The sequence below is a fragment of the Heterodontus francisci genome, chromosome 49, assembly GCF_036365525.1.
Source record: "Heterodontus francisci isolate sHetFra1 chromosome 49, sHetFra1.hap1, whole genome shotgun sequence".
Taxonomy (NCBI): domain Eukaryota; kingdom Metazoa; phylum Chordata; class Chondrichthyes; order Heterodontiformes; family Heterodontidae; genus Heterodontus; species Heterodontus francisci.
Genome location: NC_090419.1, coordinates 9344422 through 9359168, shown reverse-complemented (window position 1 = coordinate 9359168; position 14747 = coordinate 9344422). Strand labels below are relative to the sequence as shown.

Below are 14747 nucleotides of genomic sequence, written 5' to 3'. Positions count from 1 at the left end.
GATGGGCCGAATGGCCTGATCCTGTGCTGTAGACTCGATGTAAATCTATGGGTGAAAATCTTGAAAAGGAAAAATTGCAGGTTGATGCAGAAAGGGCAGAGGGGAGATGGACCAATTAGGGAGGTCTTTCAAAGAGCCAGCACAACACAATGGGCCAAACAGCCGCCTCCTGTGGTGTAAGATTTGATTAAATGAGGGAGGAAGGTGTATTGAGATGCAGTGCCTTTCATGTCCTAAGGATGTCTCAAATGTCCTTCACTTTGACGTGCAATTCCTGTTATGTATGCAGTGGCAGTTTTGTGCACAGCAAGATCCCACCAGCAGCAATAAGAGCATTCTTTTTTTCATGCTACTGATTGATAGATTGACCCCGGCGGAGTGTCGGGTAGGATTGTGGGGCCTGAATCCACAACCCTCTGACACGGGAGCAAGCGGGACGGACTGCAGGGCGAGGAGCAGGACCCCGTGAGTCACGCGTGCTGCAGAGTGCAGTTGGCCGGTGCGGGAGGCTGCAGTGTTTGAGGCGTGCAGATTGTCGCCCAAGCTGGGGAGTTGCTGTGATAGCACCGCCTGTTAAAATGTTCTTTCTCTCTCTCTCTCTCTCTCTCTTTTTTCCCCCTCCCCCACCCCTTTCCCACAAGGGTCAAGACCAGAAGCAGCTCAAGAAGGACCCCGGGGTCCCCAACGTGGCTTCTTTTAAGGAACGAGTCGCGCGAGAGGCTGAAAAGCGGAAGCAAAGGGTGAGACTGTCTGCCTGCGTGTTGCTGCTAGAATCTCACAGTGCAGAAGGAAGCCATTCAGCTCATTATGCCTGTACTGCCCCTTTAAAAAAGCTCTCCAATTCATCCCACACTCCCCCCTGCTCTCCCCCACCCCCCCCCCCGCTGAGTCCTCCAAGTTTTTCCCCTTCCAGTATTTATCCGATTCTCCTTTTGAAAGTTACTATTGAATCTGCTTCCACCGCCCTTTCAGGCAGCGCGTTCCAGATCACAACAACTCACTACGTCAAAAAACATTCTCCTCCTCTCCCCCCTCTGGTTCTTTTCCCGATTATCTTCAATCTGTGTCCCTCTGGTTACCGACCCTCCCGCCACTGGAAACGATTTCTCCTGATTTACTCCATCAAAACCCTTCCCGATTTTGAACGCCCCGATTAAATCTCCCCTTAACCTTCTCTGCTCTAAGGAGAACAATCCCAGCTTCTCCCAGTCTCTCCACATTAACTGAAGTCCCTCATCCCTGGGACCATTCCAGTAAATCTCCTCTGCACCCTCCCCGAGGCCTCGACATCCGCCCTAACGTCTGGGGCCCGGAGCTGGACACCATCCTCCTGCTCAAGCCGAACGAGTGTTTTATAAAGGATTAGTGAAACTTTCTTGCCTTTGTACTCGATGCCTCTGTTTATAAAGCCCAGGATCCCGTATGTTTTATGAATGGGCTTCTCAACTTGTCCTGCCAGCTTCTAAGATGGGGCTGTAGGGTACAGAGGGACCCTGGGCTGCAGTCTCTATGGGTCAGCTACACCCTGGGTGAATTCGGTGAACCGTCAAGCTCTGTGAGAGCCCAGCTTTTGGTCGAGCAGAGCCTCTGGTTGCACTGCTGACTGTTCCTCCTACCCCGCCACCTCCCGCCCTGCCATTAGGCTCAGGGGGCTACGGTGTGAAAATGACAGGTCTCGCACGACTGAAATCTCTCTCCGTCTCTCTCGCCCGCAGATGCAGGTGCTGAAGGAAAGGCAGAAGGCAGCCCGGGCGCAGGGGATGTCGAAACGCCGCAGTCTGGAGGGCTTACAGCAGGACGCTCAGAAGAGGCAGCAAGAGTTTGAGCAGATGGTAAACTGGGGAAAGGGCACCGAGCTCTGTTCTCTGCCCTCTTTTTAAAAACCCGCAGTTGTCCAGCTTGAAAATAGTTCACTTAACTCTTTCCAGCGATGCGGGTGCGCAGGTCAGCCTGGCGTAGACTGCCTGTCCCCTAGTCGCACCTTGAGACGATGGTGGTGAGCTGCGTTCTTGATACAGTGTTAAATGCCCATTCCCGTCCACCACCGACGCACAGTGGCAACAGTGATTGGGAGCAGAGGGCAGATCAACGTTTAAGAACGGGTTAGATCGGTGGGGAGTGAGGCAGTCTGGGAACAGCGGGGTTGGGGGGAGGGCGCGGGGAGACACATGGTGCGAATCAACGGCAGAAGCGGGAGGCCCTTCGGCACGGTCTGACCAAGCCAGTTCTTTGAACAACTGACCCAATCAGTCCCACTCCACTTGTTCTTCTCCCCACACGCCCTGCAAAACCTGTGGCGGATAACCATCCAACGAAGACATAGATGGGCTGTATGGCCTGCTGTCATTTGCTGATGATTTAGATGAGCCCAGCCCGTTGAATGACCCACCGCTTTTTTCTCCTCCCCCCCCAGGAGAGCAATCTACAGGACCTACAGAGCAACCTGAAACTGGCAAGTGAAAACTCCCGGAAATCATACTACAGGGAATTTAAAAAGGTCAGTGGCGCTTGCACCTTTAAATCGTCTGAGAATTGTGTGTACTCTCTGCCCGCCCACCCGCCCGACAATTGAAAAAAACGGAGGGGGCATGTTTATATCTAGCTGAAGGTGTGTCCGTAACATCTCAGATGCCACGTAAGCCAGTCGTCTTTATTTAGTTGCAATTGATCTCTGACTGACCTGGAGCAATTGATCTCTGACTGACGTCAAGTATTCACAGCAATTAGCTCTTGTGGCCCGAAAGGGGCAGGTCAAAGGAAACAGGGCACCCGCTCCGCAGCAGACTCATGGACTGTGTGGGAATAGGTTCAGTGCTGCTGGCATTGTGAAACAGGGCATCCCTCAACTTAATTGGGAGTGTTGCCACAGGAGATCCACGAACACCCCTTTGGGTGGGACAGTTGGTCTCACTCTCGCCTCTGACTCAGAAGGCTATGGGGTCGAGCACCATGATCCAGGCTGACGTTCTGCCTGGTGTCAGTGCTGAGGGAGCGCCGCGCTGTCGGAGGGTCAGTACCGAGGGATGAGACGTTAAACCTCAGGCCCTGCCTGCCCCCTCAGGTGGATGTAAAGGCTCCACCATTGGACAGAACAGTGGGGGGGAGGGGGTGCAGGGTGGGAGTTCTGCCCAGTGTCCTGGGACCAATATTTATCCCTCAACCACCATCATTAACACAGACGACCCGGTCATTTATCACATCGCCATTTGTGGGATCTTGCTGTGAGCAGATTGGCTGTCGCGTCTCTATTGTTACGACGGTGACCGCGATTCAAAAAAAAAATCCACCTCCATTGTCTGCGAGGCTTCAGGAGGTCCCGAGATGGTGAAAGGCGCTGCAGAGATGTCAGGTCAGATCAATGTTGTTTATTTGCTGACTCGCTGTCCCCACCCCACCCAGGTAATAGAGGCCTCGGACGTCATCCTGGAGGTGTTGGACAGCAGGGACCCAATGGGCTGCCGGTGCCCACAGGTGGAACAGGCTGTGCTACAGTCCGGAGCAAACAAGCGGATTATCCTGGTGCTTAACAAGATTGGTGAGAGCTCACAGCTTTATCAGTACATTCAAAATCTTAGAGCTCCAAATCCTTTCAGTCCCAGTTTTCTGACTGTAAATTCACCAATACCTGCAACGGCCAGCACAGGAACAGGCCATTCGGCCCATCTGCTCCGTGCGAGCCTCCTCCCACCCCCTACTTCATCACCCCCCCCCCCCCCCCCCAATAACCATATCCTCCTATTCCCCTCTCCCTCGTGTGTTTGTCCTGCTTCCCCCTTAAATACATCGATACTATTCGCCTCAACCCAGTGTCCTAACCTACAAAGAGAAGAAGGGCAGCTAATACTCACCAGTCAATCCCCGACCTCCTGCTCTGTGACCGGGCTCCTTGACGTTTTTTTTCTGGTCTGTTCAGGCGCGAATAGGAGCTGACCGGGACGTTCGCCAGGAACAGGAAACAGCAGCAATTCAAGCTGTTCTCCAGCAACACCTCCATTCGAAAATTCTCATCCTCGTGTTCAAATTATGGGCGGCACAGTGGCGCAGTGGTTAGCACCGCAGCCTCACAGCTCCAGCGACCTGGGTTCGATTCTGGGTACTGCCTGTGTGGAGTTTGCAAGTTCTCCCTGTGACTGCGAGGGTTTTCTCCGGGTGCTCCGGTTTCCTCCCACAGCCAAAGACTTGCAGGTTGGTAGGTAAATTGGCCATTATAAATTGTCACTAGTATAGGTAGGTGGTAGGGAAATATAGGGACAGGTGGGGATGTGATAGGAATATGGAATTAGCGTAGGATTAGTATAAATGGGTGGTTGATGGTCGGCACAGACTCGGTGGACCGAAGGGCCTGTTTCAGTGCTGTATGTCTAAATAAATAAATAATTCCCTCCACGTCCCTCACCCCATCCCTATCTCTGTAACCTCCTACAACACTCCCTATCTCTGTAACCTCCTACAGCCCCTACAACCCTCCCTATCTCTGTAACCTCCTACAACACTCCCTATCTCTGTAACCTCCTACAGCCCCTACAACCCTCCCTATCTCTGTAACCTCCCACAACCCTCCGAGATCTTTGCTCTCCTCCAATTCCAGCCTCTTGACCATCTCCCGATTCCCATCACTCCACCATTGGCAGCCGTGCCTTCAGCTGCCTGGGGCCCTAAGCTCTGGAATTCCCTCCCTAATCCTCTCCGCCTCTCTCTCTCCTTTAAGACGCTGCTTAAAACCGACCTCTTTGAGCTTTGATCGCCTTGTCCCTAATATCTTCTGACACGGCTCGGTTAGATTTGATCTGATTTACGTTCCTTTGAAGTGCCTTGGGGCTGGGGGTGGGTGGTTTAACTACATTAACGGCGCTACATAAGGATATGATTGTTGTTGTAAAGGAGTGCTTGTTCTCTTGCAGACCTCGTGGCTAAGGACATCATCGAGAAGTGGCTGAAGTACCTGAGAAACGAGCTGCCCACTGTGGCCTTCAAAGCCTCCACCCAGCTGCAGAATAAAAACCTGGTGAGTGACTCCCCCCGCAGTCGAATGCCCTCTGACCATCCACTCTGGTGGACGGCGGCACGCGGCCCCCCCAGAGTGTCCTCCGGCTCCCTGACATTTACCCTTTGCACTCTGACCCCGTTGTCCTGGCTCCGGGGTGGCTGAAAGTGTGCCGGGGATTCCTCTTGTTTCCCCTTGAGGATATTCTGTGCCCTTTGCAAAGTCCCCTTGGAGACGCTGCTTCTTCGTGCTGAGGCATTCGTTCACGTCGCGATGTGGCGCCAATTAGAAAACTTTAACCGCGCAGGCAAACAACAGCGAGTGCTGCGACGAGTCTGTCAAGCCTGGCCCACGCATGCAGGGCGTCAACTGTGGCTCAGTCAGTCTCACTCTCACCTCCGAGTCAGACTGTCGTGGGCTCTGATCCTCCACTCCAGCGACCCGAGCCCTGTTGTCCATGCCCGAAACTCCCCCGGGATCAGTACCGAGGGAGCGCCGCACTGTCGGAGGGTCAGTACCGAGGGAGTGCCGCACTGTCGGAGGGTCAGTACCGAGGGAGCGCCGCACTGTCGGAGGGTCAGTACCGAGGGAGCGCCGCACTGTCGGAGGGTCAGTACCGAGGGAGCGCCGCACTGTCGGAGGGTCAGTACCGAGGGAGCGCCGCACTGTCGGAGGGTCAGTACCGAGGGAGCGCCGCACTGTCGGAGGGTCAGTACCGAGGGAGATCCGCGCTGTCGGAGGGTCAGTACCGAGGGAGCGCCGCGCAGTCGGAGGGTCAGTGCCGAGGGAGCGCCGCGCTGTCGGAGGGTCAGTGCCGAGGGAGCGCCGCGCTGTCGGAGGGTCAGTGCCGAGGGAGCGCCGCGCTGTCGGAGGGTCAGTGCCGAGGGAGCGCCGCGCTGTCGGAGGGTCAGTGCCGAGGGAGCGCCGCGCTGTCGGAGGGTCAGTGCCGAGGGAGCGCCGCGCTGTCGGAGGGTCAGTGCCGAGGGAGCGCCGCGCTGTCGGAGGGTCAGTGCCGAGGGAGCTCCGCGCTGTCGGAGGGTCAGTGCCGAGGGAGCGCCGCGCTGTCGGAGGGTCAGTGCCGAGGGAGCGCCGCGCTGTCGGAGGGTCAGTGCCGAGGGAGCTCCGCGCTGTCGGAGGGTCAGTGCCGAGGGAGCGCCGCGCTGTCGGAGGGTCAGTGCCGAGGGAGCGCCGCGGTGTCGGAGGGTCAGTGCCGAGGGAGCGCCGCGCTGTCGGAGGGTCAGTGCCGAGGGAGCTCCGCGCTGTCGGAGGGTCAGTGCCGAGGGAGCGCCGCGCTGTCGGAGGGTCAGTGCCGAGGGAGCGCCGCGCTGTCGGAGGGTCAGTGCCGAGGGAGCGCCGCGCTGTCGGAGGGTCAGTGCCGAGGGAGCTCCGCGCTGTCGGAGGGTCAGTGCCGAGGGAGCGCCGCGCTGTCGGAGGGTCAGTACCGAGGGAGCGCCACGCTGTCGGAGGGTCAGTACGGAGGGAGCGCCGCGCTGTCGGAGGGTCAGTGCCGAGGGAGCGCCGCACTATCGGAGGGTCAGTACCGAGGGAGCGCCGCACTGTCAGAGGTGCTGTCTTTCAGGACGTCTCCCGCAACAAACGTCACTAAAAAAATAAATAAACAGCGATCTGGGTCATTTATCACTTTGTGTGTGGGATCTTGCTGTGCACAAATCGGCTGTCGTGTTTCCAACACTACAACAGTGAGCTCACTTCGATGACCCTCCTCCACTGGGCGTTCTGCGATGGTGAACGGTGCGGGCGAAGATGGGAGTTCTTGATTTGGAACAATGGAAGAGGAGGAGGCCATTCAGCCCCTTGAGCCTGTTCCTCCCTTCGGTCACATGGTGGCTGATCTGTATATTAACTCCGCCTGATCTGTCACCCTCACATCCCCTTCGTCAGTAAAAGGCTATTGGCCTTCGGGCTTGTTCCGAGGTAGTGTAAAGTGCTGTCAAAACGTGAGTGCCCCTAGCGAGCTGTAAATAATCAGAGAATGATGCAGGGCAGTCGGAGGCCATTCGGCCTATCGTACTGATGACGGGTGTTTGAACAGAGGTTTATCATAACCTCCTTGCTTTTGGACTCCACACCTTTGTTTATAAAGCTCAGGAGCCCGTCTGCTTTCTAATGTGATCTTCCGTCTGGCCTGACAGCATCGTAGCCGAGTGCCGGTGGAACAAGCAGGCGCCGATCTGCTGCAGAGCAGCGCCTGCGTGGGAGCGGAGAACCTGATGAGACTACTGGGAAATTACTGCCGCAGTCGTGACCTCAAGACCGCCATCACGGTGGGAGTGGTCGGTGAGGACGGAGATGGGAGCCGCCGGTCGCGGGGGGGTGGGCGAGGCGGGTTGGTCGCGTTGCGCCCGGGGAGTCCTCCCTTCCCGCCCTCGAGCCTGTCGCCCGTGACGCGCTCCGAGCCCCTTCTTCCCGCCCCACCTCCCTTTCCCAGTTAAACTGGCACACCGGTGGCAATGCCTGTCGCGTTCCGATGATGGCGAATACTGCCCTCCGTTGGGTTGGGTTGGCGTCAAACCTTTGACCCCCTGGGCTGTGGTGCGATTTTGGAGGAGGGCGTCTCCCTCGGGCAGTCGGGTGGGGGTAAGTCGAGCGAGCGTGGGTTTACTTCCTTCTGGCCTCCGATCTCCCCTCTCCCCCGGTCAACGCTGTCTAACCCAGTCAACTGTTTCCTCTCTTTTGCTTTTGTGTGTGTGTGTGTTTGTCTCTCACGGCGTTCCCAGGATTTCCAAACGTCGGGAAGAGCAGCTTAATCAACAGCCTGAAGAGAGCCCGCGCCTGCAACGTCGGTGCAACCCCAGGAGTCACCAAGTAAGTGGGGCGGAGCTGCACGGGTCTGCAAACATCCTGCGATGCTGAAACAGGGACCCCCTTCCCCAGATAACATAACCTCACCCAACACCTCGCACTCAATCTGTCAGGAAAGATTCCTGCAGCCCCTCCCTTCCACGCTGTCCGATTCAAACCTCAACAGCACTTCGCAGACCTCTTCCCACCGACACACAGCGGCAGCAGTGTGTACCATCTGCAAGATGCACTGTAGCAACTCACCAAGGCTCCTTAGACAGCGCCGCCCAAACCCGCGACCTCTACCACCTAGAAGGACAAGGGCAGCAGATACATGGGAACACCAGCACCTGCAAGTTCCCCTCCAAGTCACACACCATCCTGACTTGGAACTATATCGCCATTCCTTCACTGTCGCTGGGTCAAAATCCTGGAACTCCCTCCCTAACAGCACTGTGGGTGTACCTACCCCATATGGACTGCAGCTGTTCAAGAAGGCAGCTCACCACCACCTTCTCAAGGGACAATTAGGGATGGGCAATAAATGCTGCCCTGGTCAGCGAAACCCACATCCCAGGAAGGAATGGTTCAAAAAAAAGTGCCCACATCAGAGGGAAGTTAAAAGTCAACCACGTTTATAGAGTCTTAGAGAGATACAGCACTGAAACAGGCCCTTCGGCCCACCCAGTCTGTGCCGACCATCAACCACCCATTTATACTAATCCTACATTAATCCCATATTCCCTACCACATCTCCACCATTCTCCTACCACCTACCTACACTAGGGGCAATTTACAACGGCCAATTTACCTATCAACCTGCAGGTCTTTGGCTGTGGGAGGAAACCGGAGCACCCGGCGAAAACCCACGCAGACACAGGGAGAATCTGCAGACTCCGCAGAGGCAGTACCCAGAATTGAACCCGGGTCGCTGGAGCTGTGAGGCTGCAGTGCTAACCACTGCGCCACTGTGCCACCCAGAGTCCTGGGAGTGTTTGATGGGGACAGTGTAGAGGGAGCTTTACTCTGTATCTAACCCCTGTACTGTACCTGTCCTGGGGAGTGTTTGATGGGGGACAGTGTAGAGGGAGCTTTACTCTGTATGTAACCCCCGTACTGTACCTGTCCTGGGGAGTGTTTGATGGGGACAGTGTAGAGGGAGCTTTACTCTGTATCTAACCCCTGTACTGTACCTGTCCTGGGGAGTGTTTGATGGGGGACAGTGTAGAGGGAGCTTTACTCTGTATCTAACCCCTGTACTGTACCTGTCCTGGGGAGTGTTTGATGGGGGACAGTGTAGAGGGAGCTTTACTCTGTATCTAACCCCTGTGCTGTACCTGTTCTGGGGAGTATTTGATGGGGGACAGTGTAGAGGGAGCTTTACTCTGTATCTAACCCCCGTACTGTACCTGTCCTGGGGAGTGTTTGATGGGGACAGTGTAGAGGGAGCTTTACTCTGTATCTAACCCCTGTGCTGTACCTGTTCTGGGGAGTATTTGATGGGGGACAGTGTAGAGGGAGCTTTACTCTGTATCTAACCCCTGTGCTGTACCTGTTCTGGGGAGTATTTGATGGGGGACAGTGTAGAGGGAGCTTTACTCTGTATCTAACCCCCGTACTGTCCCTGTCCTGGGAGTGTTTGATGGGGACAGTGTAGAGGGAGCTTTACTCTGTATCTAACCCCCGTACTGTCCCTGTCCTGGGAGTGTTTGATGGGGACAGTGTAGAGGGACTGACACAGCAATCCTCGAGCAGTGAGTGATCACCGCTTCGCCCGCAGGTGCCTGCAGGAGATTCACCTCGACAAACACATCAAACTGCTGGACTGCCCTGGCATCGTCATGGCGACGTCCAGCTCGGACGCAGCCATCATCCTGCGGAACTGTGTGAAGATCGAGCAGCTGGCCGATCCAGTGGAGCCTGTGGCTGCCATCTTGAGACGATGTAATAAGCAACAGGTAAGCGACAGCCAGACCGAGAGTGGCGAACTTCAGCGTCAACCTCAACCAGGGCCCGTCTCACTCACCCACCCACCTCCGGCTTCGGAAACGCCAGCCCCCATGATCCAGGTGCAGGCCTCACCGCACTGTCGGAGGGTCAGTATCGGTGAATCTGTGCTGAACCCCCTCTGAGGCTGATATATCCTCCCTGAGGTGCGGGGACCAGAACTGAACACAGTTACTCCTGATGGGGACGAAGCAGGGCTCTGTACAGCAGAGATATCACTTCCAGCCCTTCTATCCAGTTGTCCTGAGATCAAGGCTAACCTTCGTTTTCTGTAGCTGTTCACTGGCTTCTTAGTCGTCTAAATCGGTCAACTCCTCCACAGTTTCTGTCTTCTTGCCTTTCTAAAACCGTGTAGATCCAATAGAAACTATCGACCAGCAAAAACACACAAGAACTTAGTTGAGGCGAAGGGGCTCGTTATAAATAATTACATAGCGTGTTGAAACACAGGCGGGTCGGTTAGGAAAGGGGTACAAGACGCAGATGTCCAAGGAGTTGCAGGCAATGACAGGGAAACCTGGCGAGAGACAGTGTCCTTGCCCGTGTCAGACAAGGAAGTCGCCTTGGATACGAGACACAATTAGTCTTGCGTTTAGACCTTAGTAGTGAGAAAGGGGAAGTGCTGACCAGGCTCTCTCTGAACCAAATAAGGAATTATTGTACCGGACCCCTCTGACTAAGGTAAGAGGGGAGGCTCTTGGAAACGACCTTTAACGTCTGGTCGAACCTGGGGACAACACTCGAGAAGGTACCTCTGAGTCAGGGACTCGGAGAACGTAAGAACAGCCGCAGGTCCGAGATTGATCGCCTCGTGCCTTGATGGATAGTATACAGTGCAAGTAGTCGGAGCCTGTACTTAGTGATCCATTGTACTATTGGTGATTTAGAGTGTGGATAACACATTGATATAACCTTCACCAATCGATGTTTGCGAGTTCATTAATAGTGAGTGCGAATTCGGCACAGCACCAGTTTTAAATTGGGTAAATTTCCCCTGCACTCTGACCTCTTGCTGTCTTCCAGGTCATGCAGCATTACAACATCCCTGAGTTCCAGGACACCCTGCAGTTCCTCGCCCTGCTGGCCCGCAGGCTCGGGAGACTGAAACAAGGAGGGCTGCCAGATCACGAGCAAGCAGCCAAGACCGTGCTGTCGGACTGGACAAGGTAACGCGTGTGCCCGCTCGGCCCCTCGCTCACCCCCTCTCGGCCCCTCGCTTGCCCCCCCTCCGACAAGGATCAAGGGACATGGAGCTAAGGTGGATAAAGTGGGAGGACCGACCCTCTGGCGCGGCGCTCCCTTGGTACCGACCCTCTGGCGTGGCGCTCCCTCCGTACCGACCCTCTGGCGTGGCGCTCCCTCCGTACCGACCCTCCCACAGCACGGCGCTCCCTCGGTACCGGCACCAGGGGAATGTCGGGCCTGGGTTATGAGGCTTGAGGCTTTGGAGGGGGGGATCGAACCCACAATCTTCTGACTCGGAGATGTGACGGTGGGCTCAGGTTTTGAAGAGAAGTCCTTGTGACTTTCTGATCCTCGGGAGGGGTGCAGTGGGACTGTTGAGCGAGCTAAGCCGGGCCTCTGACGGGAAAACCCTCTGCTCTCTCTCCTCAGCGGCAAAATCTGTTACTTCACACACCCGCCCGAGAGCCACACCCTTCCTACACACATCAGTGCTGAGATAGTGTCCGAACTGGGCAAAGCTTTCGATATGGAGGAGCTGGAGAAAGGAAACCAGGAGTCCCTCAGCAGTAAGTAAACAGAAAAGCCTCGCATTTCTCCTGATGCCAGGTGACACTCCTGGACCCTGTGGCTGTGATGTTTCCTCCCCTGGTGGAATAGCAGGATCGCCAAGGAGGCCGTGGGATTGGCTGTGGCTGGCTATTCCTTGCGGGTTATAGCAGGAGGAGTTTCTCGGGTGAGGGGGAAGGGGACAGTCGATCATTAAAATCATTAACCGCTCAGCCCTTCTGTTTTAGAGATCGTGTCCGCCCCGGAAGAGAGTGGGATCTGCGTGGAGACGTCCGGACTGACCAGCGGGCAGGGCGAGCTGCCCCCCAGCTGTGAAATGGAGGAGGACGTGCTTACACGGGAGAGCTGGGCTGAGGATGAGAATACTGACCACGCTCAGCAATTACAGGTCAAGACTGTGGAGCCTTTCAAAAGGCAGCCCTCTCATTTACCAAGAGTCGTCTGCTGACGCAGCCACGGTACCTGAGAGCCGTACAGGATCAGGAGCATGATCCTGTGTGCTGTGTACTGGGTGGGCAAGAAAGGGTTAACATGCTCCTTCTTTCTGTATTCTGCATGAGCAGTGTTATCAGCAGCGGTAAAGGGGTAATATTATCACACTCGGAATACCGTGCACATTTCCGATCTCCCTCTTATAGAAAGGATCTAGAGGCACTGGAGAAAGTACAAAAATAGATATACGAGGATGATCCCAGAATTGAGAAGTTGTAACAGTCTGGGGGCTCGTCTCTCGTCTCTCTAGAAAAGAGGTGGCTGAGGGGTGACCTGATTGAGGTCTTTAAAATGATGAAGGGGGTTTCGATCGGGTAGACGTAGAGAAGATGTTTCCACTTGTCGGGGGGAGACCAGAACTAGGGGGGCCATCAATATAAGACAGTCAGTAATAAATCCGATGGGGAATTCAGGAGAAACTCCTTTCCCCAGAGAGTGGTGAGAATGTGGAACTCGCTCCCACAGGGAGTGGTTGAGGTGAATAGTATCGATGTATTTAAGGGGGAAGCTGGGTAAACACACGAGGGAGAGAGAAATAGGTGATGGGGGAGATGAAGTAAGGTGGGAGGGATGGTTTGCATGGAGCATAAACACAGGCGTGGTCCTGACGAGCCGAATGGCCTGTTCCTGTCTCTCCGCAGTCGGGGACGATGACGGTGACATTTAGAGGCAGGAGCGACAAGACGAGACAGGAGGTGGAGACTGTCTCTCGACTTCCAGACCTGCAGGTGATCAGGGACATCGATCCCCTGCGCCAGGGGCAGGCTCTGCGTGCAGCTAACAAGAGGAGGAGGAGACTGCAGAAGCGGGCAGGTGGGCAATTGGGTATTGTTGGGGGGTGGGGGGGGGGTGGGGTGGTGCCCTTGGCAAGACAACTTGGGGTTAAGTGTCCCTGTGTGCTTGAGGGCCAGGGATGCCCTTTGACCTTGCTCCGCTGCTTGTCCCGGGGGGGTTCTGTCAGGTTCCGTGCTTGATCCGCAGGGGGATAGCACAAGTTGTTCAACTGCAGTGGGTTTCATAGCTGGTGTCTGTGCCCACAGAGGTGCTGTGGAGGAGGCTTGGGTACCCACTGTTGCCCCCAGTCAAGATCAAACCATCTCAGCCCAGACCATGATTTGCAGCGGGTATCAATACACCCGTTACATGCTCACTTTTTAACCAGTTGGCCAGACTAGACTCACCTCGGAGTCAGAGGTCATGGGGTGGAGCCCATAATCCAGGCCCGACACTCCCCCTGGGGTCAGTACCGAGGGAGTGCCGCACTGCCTTCTCAGTTGTATGTCAAAGATCCCACGGCCACTATTGGAGGAAAAGCCAGGGGGGGCGGGGGCCCAATATTGATCCCTCAACCTGCATCACTTTAACAAATAAACAGATTAACGACTCATCATTGTGTTGGGATCTTGCTGTGCTGCAGTTGCCTGCTGCAGTGGCCCACACAGCAGCAGCTGCGATTACACTTCAGGTTAAGAGGAAGCATTTGTGATGTGATAAAACGATCCAGATCGCTGTTTTTTTTTTTGAAAAGCATTGTTGGTTGAGGGTTATATAATCAGACACCGGGGAAGAACTCCCCATCCTGTGCTTAGAGACAAGCGATCAGCCTCTGTTTGTACGCAAACGCCTCGACCCACGTGTGGCTTTCCCTTTCAGACAAGCTCGCGACGAAGCTATCCAGCACACTCACCGCAGCCCTGGACCTCTCCCTGAGCGACTGAACGCAGCTGAGGGACGGCGAGTCCGCCCCCCCGATACCCAAGAGCAAGGTTGGGTTTAGCTTTGCACCGACTGGGAGAGGCCTGGAATGTTCTGCAACAGGTAGCCACAATTCACGCTCGCCCACGACACTCAGGAGGAGAGTTTCCCCTGTGCCGGAATCAGAATTTTCCCAGATTGGCAAGTTGCACCGCCCGCCGGCTGACCTCTGTCCTTTGTGGGGGGGGTCAGGGATCAGAGGTCGGGCATCTCTGAGCTGCTCAAATGACCCCCCAAGCACCTGTTTCTGGACTGTTATAATAAATGTTAAATTATGTTACATAACTAGTAACGCTTTGATCTTCTCTCATGCTTTGTGTAGAAGAGCATGTATTTTAAATGGGGGTTGCCACGTGTTAATTCAGTGGGGTATGCTATTAATCCCCATGTCAGCACCTTGAAGATCAAACTCTACCCCACCCTGCCCCCCAAGCCCATTGGCCTTGAGCTGTGTAATCTTGCCTGACTTTCCCCCGCTGCTAGTACTGAGGGAGTGCCGCACTGGCAGAGGGAAGGTACTTCTCAGTATCCTCCTTGCCTTGTTAGCCTTCCCCAAATGCATTACCTCACCCTTCTCTGTATTAAACTGCATTTGCCACTGTTCTGCCCACCTGACCAGTCCATCAATATCTTCCTGCAGTCTACAGCGTCCTCACCATCAACCACACGGCCGATTTTTGTATCATCCACAAACTTCTTAATCAGACCCCCTACGTTCAAGTCCAAATCATTGATGTATACCATGAAAAGCGAGGCACCCAGTACTGAGCCCTGCGGAACCCCACTGGAAACCAGCTGCCAGTCACAAAAACACCCATTGACCTCTCCCCTTTGCTTCCTGCCTCTGAGCCAATTTTGGATCTAACGTGTCACTTTGCCTTGGATCCCCAAGGGCTTTTACTTTTGTGACCAGTCTGCCATGTGGAACCTTCTCAAAAGCCTTGCTAAAATCCAT

The 14747-nt window shown here is 55.1% G+C and overlaps 1 protein-coding gene across 5 annotated transcripts in view; it reads left to right on the top strand.

Moving 5' to 3' along the window:
• The window catches only part of gnl3l (G protein nucleolar 3 like), a 15093-nt gene extending 1016 nt beyond the window's left edge, over nucleotides 1-14077 (top strand). For 3 of the 5 annotated variants that reach the window (XM_068024225.1, XM_068024223.1, XM_068024224.1), the window contains 13 exons: nucleotides 642-740; nucleotides 1716-1832; nucleotides 2414-2497; nucleotides 3400-3535; nucleotides 4902-5005; nucleotides 7138-7282; nucleotides 7723-7810; nucleotides 9567-9744; nucleotides 10817-10959; nucleotides 11408-11544; nucleotides 11773-11933; nucleotides 12679-12850; nucleotides 13691-14077. In XM_068024225.1, the coding sequence (XP_067880326.1) occupies nucleotides 642-740; nucleotides 1716-1832; nucleotides 2414-2497; nucleotides 3400-3535; nucleotides 4902-5005; nucleotides 7138-7282; nucleotides 7723-7810; nucleotides 9567-9744; nucleotides 10817-10959; nucleotides 11408-11544; nucleotides 11773-11933; nucleotides 12679-12850; nucleotides 13691-13755 (1629 nt within the window). In that variant the 3' untranslated portion in view covers nucleotides 13756-14077. Of the gene's footprint in view, nucleotides 1-363; nucleotides 466-641; nucleotides 741-1715; nucleotides 1833-2413; nucleotides 2498-3399; nucleotides 3536-4901; nucleotides 5006-7137; nucleotides 7283-7722; nucleotides 7811-9566; nucleotides 9745-10816; nucleotides 10960-11407; nucleotides 11545-11772; nucleotides 11934-12678; nucleotides 12851-13690 lie in introns of all 5 variants that reach the window. The other 2 variants (XM_068024227.1, XM_068024226.1) reach the window with 1 other exon arrangement.
• The last annotated feature ends 670 nt before the right edge of the window (nucleotides 14078-14747 follow it).